Raw genomic sequence first — 10,423 nt, 5'->3', positions numbered from 1 at the left:
TGTCTTTCAGGGACTTGAACTGGTGACCTTCCAGTTCCCAGGCCAAGCCCCTATGGACTTCGCCACCACCACCACTGCTGTATGTGGTCAGCTTGTGCTGTGTAAACTGACGTGAATGGGTTGAATTTCAGATGAAATTCAAATAAATCCAAATCAATTGTTACGTAAAACCTTGCTTCATTTGTAAATGGGTTGCATTATTCCACTTATATCTTGATTATAATATATATATTATATTTTATGAAAAAAACAACAGAAAACGAGTTGCACTTGAATTCATTAATGTGTTCTAACAAAGGTAATGGGCAAATATTAACCATATATGCTGTTTATATTGCTTGTAATTGGGATGAAGTAAACATCTGTTGAGTATTTTGACATAAAATAGTTTCATTGTGTTGAATTAAAAACCTCAAATGCAGCGGGTCCACGAGACCCACGAAGACTGGATGAGTAACAAAAATATGAACACCACACAAGGGTTAGACCTGTGGTAATCTGTCATTTTGAGATGGAACTCGTTTAGTTGTTATTGCTTAGACATTTAGTTTATGATTGACTTAATGCAGAGTTGCAATAGATTCAAGATTCAAGGTTTTAATGTCAAATGCACATAAGCTACAGTGTAAGTCCTGAGCTCTTCCAAAGATGCAATATAGTTATATAACACATACAACGAAGTCAAAAATAAAATAGAAAAATAGTGCAAGCAGAAGTCTATATACATGTAAATAGAATTTGATATACAAGAACAAAATGTAAATTGTATTGTACAGTCAGAGGAAATTAAATACTGTTATTTACAGTAATGGCTATTCAGATAAATAAATTATAAGATGAAACCGATGAACGCTTATGGAGGCACTTTACAGAGCTCAGAAAGTTAGAGGAGACCACAACAGCGGTACAATTCCCTTTCGAGTGGCTTGAAATGTGACCTCAATGAGAAGATACTGATGTAATGACTGCTTGATGTGATGTGTTACTGCCCCGTAGTGGACCTGAATTGATATTGCACAATTGATTCAAGTGATTCAATGCGGTTGTTACATAATGTTTCTGGGTCTATAATGATGTTGATGTCTTCTGAGCATCCACATTCTTCAATATTTTCAATGGTGTCTCACTAGGGCAATGTGTCACATGACATATTTAAAATGCAGGATGCACATTAGAAATTGTATTAAGATTTGAAACAATGTTCTTGCAGGACCAGAAGAGGGCACTCTTCGCTATAGCATTACACTGACATGTCCAAATACAAGCCTACCACCTCTAGCAGGCCCGTTTCTAGGATTTTGGGGGCCCTAGGCAAAGAAGTTGTTGGGGGCCTTTAAAAAAAAAAATTTCCGCAATTCTGTGCGTTTTAATCACAAAAGAGGTCAAACATACACTGAAAAGTAGCCTTTATTATTTTTTTTATTTCCTACTGAAACTGCTGCTTGCGGCCCTTGGCCTCAGCAAATGCAGACACAATCCCCTCCAAGTCCAAAGACCTGCGGACGTCACTCTCAATTGACATGAGTGCCAGTCCAGAGAGCCTCTCTTGGCTCATAGTTGACCTCATGTAATTCTTTATGCGCTTCAGAGATGAAAAGCTCCTCTCTCCGGAGGCAACCGAGACAGGAAGGGTCAGAAGTAGGCGCAGTGCAATGCTTAAATTGCTGTACAGGTCCAACAGCTTCTCACTGTATATGTAGTCCAGCATTTTAAATGGGCACCTGGATACTTCATCTGGAAAGGTGTGGACAGCAGAGTTGATCTCCAATGCCAAGTCGTCTGCATCAATATCATGGAGGGTTTGTTCCACTTTCCTGCATCTCTCATGCAATTTCCCAGTCTTGATTGTGGCCCTCATGATATCAATGCTGAACAGGAAGTCGTACAGGGCATACACCCCCTCCAGTCTGGAAAATCTGTCTTTTAGGCTGGTGATGGCAGTGTCAACCAAAGGCAGGAAGAAGTCCCTTCTGAAGGCCTCTTCTGGGGTCGATTGGGTTTCATCTGTACTCTCGTAAAGGAACTGCCTTTTCTTTTTACGTTGCCTTTTCTCAGGCAATTTCCTCTCAATTTCCAGATCTTCTGCAATCTCCATTGCATCCGTTTGGCTTGATGCGAGTCCATTTTCCCTGAAATCTTCTAGGTACTCTGTCACTCCCTCGGTTTCTTTTTTCAGTGTTTGCATTGAAACATCCGGGCTCTGGAGGAGCTTGCTCATATGGTTAACCTGATACAAAACGTTGTACCAGGTTATTGTGCACAGAAGAAAGGACCATGTTTTAAGCTCACCATGTAAGCTTTTTGCTGAGGACATGGTCTCTGAGTCCCCCTTCTCTGTAGCATATGTCTCCAGTGCTGACAGTCCGTCTAGTATTTCAGGTAGATGGTACCGCACTACCTTCACACTGTCAATTCGGGCCTCCCATCTCGTCCCTGAAAGTGGCTTAAGGGTGAGCTGCTTCACATGCTGCTTCAAAATTGCCCAGCGGTGCACAGAGGAACTGAAAAGGTTGTACAGTCGTTGCAGCATACCAAAAAAAGACATGGACAACACTGAAGACTTGGCAGCATCTGACACAACCAGATTTAGTGTGTGACTGCTGCATGGGATGCATAGCGCCTTGTTGTTCAGCTCTAAAATTCTTGCCTGCACACCCTGTTTGTGGCCCATCATATTGCTGCCATTGTCGTATGACTGCCCACGGCAATCTGAAATGCTGAGGTTGTGCTTCTCCAACTGGTCAAGCAGGATTTCACTGAGCCCTTTACCAGTTGTGTCTTCAACATGTACAAATCCCAAAAAATGCTCAGCAATAGAAACAGGTGTTTCACAGTTGACAATCCTGAGAACAACAGAAAGTTGTTCCTTGTGGCTGATGTCAGGAGTGCAATCCATGATCACGGAGAAGTATTTTGCTTTGTGCACTCTTCTTGCAATCTCCTGTAGGATTTTGTCTCCGACCAGCTGAATGATTTCGTTCTGAATGACTCCACTCAGGTAATGCACCTTTGTCTCTTTGCATTGTATTCGTCTGATGTGTTCATTCATTACCGGATCAAACTGTGCTAGGAGTTCCACTTGAGCCAGAAAATTCCCATTGTGGCGATCATACACGGTACTGGTAGTTCCTCTCAAAGCCTGGTTGCGTTCTGCCAGATGGGAAACTATGGCAATCACTCTCCGAATCACGCCTTTCCAGTGTTCAACTTCAAGTTGCATCAACTCCATCTGTCTTTGATCAATCAGTGTACTGGTTTGCAGTCTCCTCTGAAGGTCGTGCCACTTTTTCACATTGTCACAGTGCACCTTTGTGCACTCGTGTTTTTTTAGGCGATAGGAAAGGTTCTTCCATCCACCGTAGCCACAGGTCGTTAAGGCATTGTCACGCTCACGCTTCCCGAAAACAGTACAAGGGAAACAGAACACTCCATCTGTGTGGATGGAATACACCAGCCACGATCGATGTATATTCTCACCATTTTTCATGGTTCTTTTGTAACTGTCCTTGGTGAATCTTCGAGGAGGATTGTCTAAGTTTTGCGGGAATTCAATGTCCATGATTTGCACAGGTCCTTTTTTGACTATTTCACAGCGCATACTGCTTGTTAGGACACTGGGCCAACATCCTGGGTCATCACTTAATGTGGTGCTTGCAATACCTACAGGTACCCCAGTTCTGGATGGTGGGGTGGTCTCTGCCATGTCAATGTCATCTTCCTCTTTGTCCTCCTCATGAAGTGGAGATGGAGTTGATGGCACTGTTGAAAACATATAGTTGCAAATTAATTTATAGCACAATTGCCATGTGGTAAGTACAGCAACTAGGGAATGGTGATCTACTTGTATAATGCTTTAAAAAGAAAGGGTCATTTTAATACACTTTCATAGCACATGGGTGTTAGGTGATAAGTTGAAATTGTGCGGCTTAATGCACCTTCTGTTGAACCACTGCTGGGAAGTGGTGTGGATGCTTCCACTTGCTCCTCCTCAAGTCGTGATGGAGTTGATGGCACTGCTGAAAAATATGTAATTACAAATTAATTCATGGCACAGTTTCATGTGTGAAGTACGACAACTAAATGCTTAAGGTATGGTGATCTACTTGTGTAACGCTTTATAGCAAATGGTCATTTTAATACACTTTCACAGCACATGCTGCTATAACTTTGGGTCACTATGATAGGTGATAAGTTGAAATTGTGCGGCTTAATGCACCTTCTGTTGAACCACTGCTGGGAAGTGGTGTGGACGCCGCAATGTTGTCTTCCACTTGCTCCTCCTCATAAACATGTGACGAAGACGATGTTGATGGCCCTGGTGCAAAAATAAATAAATACATAAATAATATTCTTTTTATTTATATTGCACATTTTGCATGCATTGATCTCAACAACTCAGTTATTCATTAACATTAGTGAATGTCCCACATATTTGAAATGTCCAGAAGACTCTGTGGGCAAGTGGAATGAATACACACAACTATGACTTGAATTAGAAAAATGTAAAGTCATTTTGATAACATCAAGTGTGTTGATAGAAGGCACTAATAATAGGTAGAAAAGAACGTTACCTTCAGTAGCACCAGAGACAACACTTGGTAGAGCGGGATGAAGAAATTTCAGCAATGCCCCTTGGAGAAAGAATAAGTACTGTATGATTAGCTTGGTTATTTTTCAAATGCTTTTGAAATCCTATCATTTTACAGTCTGATAATTGTGGTGAAATAGATATTAAAAGCATTACACACAGTTCCTACTAGGCGGTTTAGTGGCGGTTTCTATACGACTACAGGTGAAGCACTGCTTCACCAAAAAAAAGTAAAAAAAATAATAATAATAAAATCTTACAATAATCCCGTTTTCACTGGTTTGAAAACAGAAATACAGTCACTAAGACGAGCTGTTTTCCTGAAATCAATTCTGTGAGTGGCAACAGCGCCATCCCGCACCCGTGGTGTGTCTGTGTGTGTCTGTGTACTGTCTGTGTCCCATAGAAAAAGCTCAAAGCTATCGGTACAGTTTTTAACGGTGGTCCAGTGGTATTTACAGCTATCATGGAGACCAACAACAACAAACAGCAGAATAGGTTTAGAAAAGGATTAATTGACACTAAAGTGGCTGTTTTCTTCATGTGGCTGATCTGCGCCGGGATGTTAACCGTTAAAATGTAAATAAAGTAAGTAAATCAACCCAATGGTATTCTAGCAAAATTATTGTAAACTCCCATGTTAATCTCCTATTAAATAGCTAGCTACTACAGGAATAACTATTTCACTGGTTGTCTCAAGGCTCTAACGACTGAAAACATATGTGAAGTTTATTTAGGATATTAAGAGGAATTAATCGTTGATCAATTTGGCCAGCTGATAACGTTATGAACTTATAGTGAAGTCAAAGGTAGCAGTTTAAGTTTGGTTAGCATGCTAGCATGCCAAACCACTGGTTCCTAGCTAGTCGTCGTTACAACCTCGCTACTCTAGCAAAATATGGTATACCCTGCCTGGCACAATTTTCATGTTGATTGTGTATATTCTACTTACCGGTGTCTTGTTTTCTTTTCTGCTCCTCTTCCCTTTTCTTCTTCTTTTTTTGATTGCCGGAGAGATAATTTCGCTTCATTTTAATTTTTCACTTTTCACTTGCACTTGACGCTGTCGCGCTAATGCATGGGAAAGGGGGGCCCCCTCGAGCTGGGGTATTTCGACTACAATGTGTCGTTGCGCTTTTCGGACATCGCATGCTCTAGGGAGGCGCTGTTGCTGCCCTCGCAGTCGCAGCAGAGCCCTTCATATACAGATGACTGCTTATTATTATGAAGCTATTTAAAATCGTCATTGCTGTTGAATACATGACCTGTCTTATTGGTATGCATGTTGTTTGATTCATGTTGCATTTGTATCAGACTTTTCTTTGAATTTTGAAAAAAAAAAAAAAAAAAAAAAAAAAAATCTTAACCTGTCGTCTTTGGGGGGCCTCCTCCTACTCGGGGGCCCTAGGCAATTGCCTACCATGCCTACCTGAACGCGACGGGCCTGACCTCTAGATAGACAGAATCGGAGAATGAAACCCTCTTTATTTGTCACATACATGCACACAGCAGAGCACACACAGTGAAATTGGTCCTGTGCATTTAATGCCCGGGGAGCAATGGGGAGGGGGGATTGGAGGTGTCCGGTGCCTTGCTCAAGGGCACCACAGCAGGGCCTAGGAGGTGAACTGGGACCTCTCCAAGTAGCAGTCCACTTTCCATATTTTCATGTCTGTTTGGGGACTTGAACCGGCGACCCTACGATTCCCAGTCCAAGCCCCTACTGACTGAGCCACTGCTGGTGATTTAAAACTAAACCATCATGAACTGTGCTGAGTTTCTCACCATCAGGAAGTTAGAAGTAAATGTGGCATTTTGGGATGCTAATGCTAACACTATAAGAAGTTGTAAAAGGCTCAACTAAAAAATAAGATCATAATTGATTATTAATATGTCAATGTCAACAAAGGAATTTCTATCAAAATATTGTCCTTCTTTCACATTTTGATGCATTCCTTCCCCATAGAGGAACATCTTTTCCCACAGTTAAAGCGTAAAAAAGTGCAAACGCCTGTTCAACTAATGTATTGTCCAAATGCAGCCACACCAGAACAACCACCTGCATACCACAAATTCCTATGGAAGTACGAGCAAGCTTAAAAATAGATGGCCTCCCACTCTACCTCTCTATTTATCTCTAAAAAAAAAAGATTCACACTCAGATTTACAATATATCGTTTATGCTTTCATATTAATGTGCTTGTCAGTGTGTCCAGTTTTATCCGTAAATTAAGTAGGCTATAAAAATAACCTGCCGTCTCTGATCATGATAAAAACCTGGAAGGACGGATTTCAATGCCCAAATATGGGCTTAGGGGAAGTGGCCCTGACGCAATCACCGCCGCTGTTACTTTAAATGGCTTCAGGAAACAAGGGCTCCCACTCACGTCATGGGTTTCCTCTCAGTATGCACCACAGGAGCCGGATGTGCTAAATATGGGCATCTGTCTGTCCTTCAAAAGGAAGTAACACACACTGGGGGATGGGTGAGACTGGAAGAGAGCAAACTTATAAAAAGGCTTTCTACTCTGTTCCAGTGAGCAGTGGATTTTTTCCATGGTTTGAGAAAGAGTAAAAATAGAAAAGTAAACATCTTACAGGTTAGACTGCTCCTGATACAGGTTTGCATATCAAACAAACACAGTGTAGTAAATATATAATGTGTTAATCCTTTTGAAACATGTCCTTATCTTACCTGAATACCATTACTTGCTGAGTCATGCTGAGCAGAGATAGTTCAATGCTAAAATAAGGTTATTATTCTTACACGAAAAGGCTGTGTTTGCATGTTAGCTAAACAAATGCTACATGCAAGAGGACTGATTCAGTAAGACCCCTTTAAAGCTGCAACAAGGGCTTAAATATAAAAGCACATGCAGAATCCTGAACCAAAATTAAAGTTGATTTTGGATAATTGCTTAAACTTTTATGGAACATATTTTAGGTGGTTCAATGTATTAAATGAAAACCAATGCCACATTTCCCCCTAAGGTTGTTGGTAGTTTTTGTTGTACTACAAAAACAAGTCGATGCCTAATAGAGCTGTGGCTATTATAGCAACAGATAAACATTTATACTGGCAGACATTTTTTTTTTAATCAAAACCAGATCCAGGATGAAATGGATCTGCTGACTATTTCAAATGGGGAGACAGATGCATGCTTGGCATTCTTTTGACATGTACTACAAGGAGGGGGGACTGTTTGCCCAAAGTCCACACCACAAGCTGGCTGCAAATGGTAGCCAGTTTATGTAACATGTATATTATTCCAAAAAACTATAAAAAACAGTTTAACAGGCAGATTGAAGCTTTCTCCCCAGAATATATACCATATATTTTTAAAGGCTTATTGTTCTTAGAATCTTCTTTTAAAATTCAAAGGTGACTCATTAATAAAATACTAACTGAACCGTATTTTTTTTCAACGTGTTATGCAGGGATTTCCGTTCTTTGTATGCGGTTGGAGTGAAACGCATTCTGTTGTTGTCTGTAGCTAATGTAATTATCTTAGGTGTCTGTGTGGAGGTTGCCTTACCAGTTATTTCAGGGTTGTTTGAATTGGAGACCCGTGTGAGGTCGATGGGCGGGGCTCTGTCACATGACGCTGAGTAAGTGACGTCAACGAGGTGATAAGTACTTGTCCTGCAGTCAGTCTGTATTGTGTCTGCGTGCGAAGTCAGAGGGGAAACACTTGAATTAACATTAACCTGTGATTGTTTTGACTAATTTCAAAACAAACAGTGTCATGGAGGTCACCGCAGAGGCCAAGAGGATCATGGTGGTGGCTTTGGGGAAACTGTACAGCTCCCGCACCCAGCGAGGGGGTCTCCGTCTCCACCGAAGCCTCCTTCTGACCATGGTGATGAAATCCGCCCGAGACATGTACCACGCGGCCCAGGAGACGGAGTGGGCTGCAGCGGAAGAACAACAGCCCCCGACTGAGGAGCCTACAGGCGCTCAAATTGAGCTCCAGGAGGGAAAACCTCTGACTTCACCCGGAAACGAGGTCGAAAACTCCCCCACTATGCTCCGCCGCGACGCCGACAACAAGGAGAATATGAGCCCGCCCCGACCAACACAACACTCCCGGAAAAGAAGGGGTAAAGCGGCCGTGGAGCCGGACTTCCTGCCTTGCAAAAAGGCTAAACTTGAGCAGAAAAACGTTCCCCAACAGCTTATTTTAAGTACAGTTTTGCTATGTGAATATATGAACTGCAGCAGTGAAGTGGGAGCACCCCCAGCCCCCATGCCTGTACAGAGAGCCATTGCAGCGTGTTGAAACCCTGCGTGGATTAAAGACTTTAAACTTCTCGACACGGCCTGAAAGCCATGGACTCCTTCTCTGTCGTGAACATCCGGGATAAGGGTGCCCTGGAAGTCCCAGCATGGTTGTGAACATGTTGGGGCATGTACCAGGGCTCACGGAAGCAGCCCTGTGGATGTGTAGTAGTCCCGTGACTTTGGTCTAATTATTGGCCACAGCTCACAACAAGGACTAGCTTCAGCTGGCCAAAAGCGGAACTAAAGGAACTGGTTGACCTGAATGAGGTCTTGGGCTGCCTTAATGGACAATTAAAGCTTAACAAATGTGTGTGGATAAGTGCTGACTGAGATGAAATGTGTTCAGGTGTAAAACGTTCAATGACTACCACTACCTCAGTATTTATTAAAAAATGATTTTGTACCTAAACAGTGACTGGCGTGTTGTTTGTCTTAGTCATTGTTGACATATCACAAAACTGCTACTGTCGTAAAAGTGGGGGGTTTGCTTTTGGGGCCAGAAGATCCCTGTGAAAGTGGTTTTGGGTGACAGGAAGCTGAGTGTGAAGAAGTTTGCTTCCTTCCCCCACAACCTTCACATCCCCCACACTGATTTGCAGAACAAAAGCTAGGACATTCAGGAGATTGAGGTCCAAAGAGAGGGGGGTGGTTGTGAAAACGATTGACTGGACTTAACAGTGAGAACAATCACTGTCCTACAGCACTTAAAGTAGTGTTTTACTGTGGCCGTAATACTTTAATAATAGCCATTGATTCAGGATGCAAAGTGGTTATTTATCAGTAATTGTGTACAACAATCGGATAAAAGGATTAAAACAGAACTGAATTCCTTTTAATTTCAGTGACTCATTCTGCACTGAACCCAAACAGCATCTCAAAATAGTCTTTACAAAACCATTCACTTTAATTGATTGGCAATTAAACTGAATATTATGTTTTGTGCACACATAAAATAAAGCTTTTATTTATATTCCTCTAAAGTAAGCTGTTAGTTTTGGAATGTAATGCCCCTACAGACTACAGAGTGGGCGCAACAGGGATTCACCACCGGTGTTGAGGGGGGAGGGGATTTATCCCAGGAAAACAGAAGAAGGAATGTGGGGGGAAGTGCCTGAGTGAGCCCCATGAGGCCCCGACCGGGCTGCTTATTCTTCCGGCTGAAACCAGAGCACCCTGTCTGTGTACACACAGAGCCGGGAGGAGTGGCCGGAACCGTCTGGACATGCCTGTGAAAACACACACACACACTTGTTTGCCTTCACATGTTAGTCTGCTCCGATCACTCACTCACACTTGCTTTAGTATTTATCTGATTTCCCTCACACAGATCTCATTGTGAAGGAACATGTTGACACATCCATGTCCTCGTCAGATCCAAGCATAGGATTCATGTCATCTCCTAATGGATATTTGGGTGTTTTTCCAGAATTTAATCATGGAAAAAGCATAAGCTGAATTAACCTAAATTAGATTGGGTGGTTTAGAACCCTTTACCATATCAGCCTATAAGGGGCTTACAGTTTAAGAAATGAAAATAACTGCTTTCATACAAA

General features: G+C 42.1%; 1 protein-coding gene across 1 annotated transcript; it reads left to right on the top strand.

Annotated features, from left to right (window-relative positions):
• Window positions 1-8,197: 8,197 nt before the first annotated feature.
• On the top strand, window positions 8,198-9,279 carry ier2a (immediate early response 2a). The gene has a single exon (XM_063904836.1). It carries the CDS (start codon window positions 8,335-8,337, stop codon window positions 8,866-8,868), a length of 534 nt encoding a protein of 177 aa, XP_063760906.1. The 5' UTR covers window positions 8,198-8,334; the 3' UTR covers window positions 8,869-9,279.
• The last annotated feature ends 1,144 nt before the right edge of the window (window positions 9,280-10,423 follow it).

This window comes from Eleginops maclovinus, chromosome 16 (genome assembly GCF_036324505.1).
Source record: "Eleginops maclovinus isolate JMC-PN-2008 ecotype Puerto Natales chromosome 16, JC_Emac_rtc_rv5, whole genome shotgun sequence".
In the NCBI taxonomy this organism is placed as follows: Eukaryota; Metazoa; Chordata; class Actinopteri; order Perciformes; family Eleginopidae; genus Eleginops; species Eleginops maclovinus.
Note: the sequence above shows the minus strand (reverse complement) of the source record. Positions and strands in the feature narration are given on the sequence as shown.

Coding starts and splice junctions, on each gene's coding strand:
- ier2a (XM_063904836.1), top strand. CDS start 8,335: ATGGAGGTCACCGCAGAGGCCAAGAGGATCATGGTGGTGGCTTTGGGG.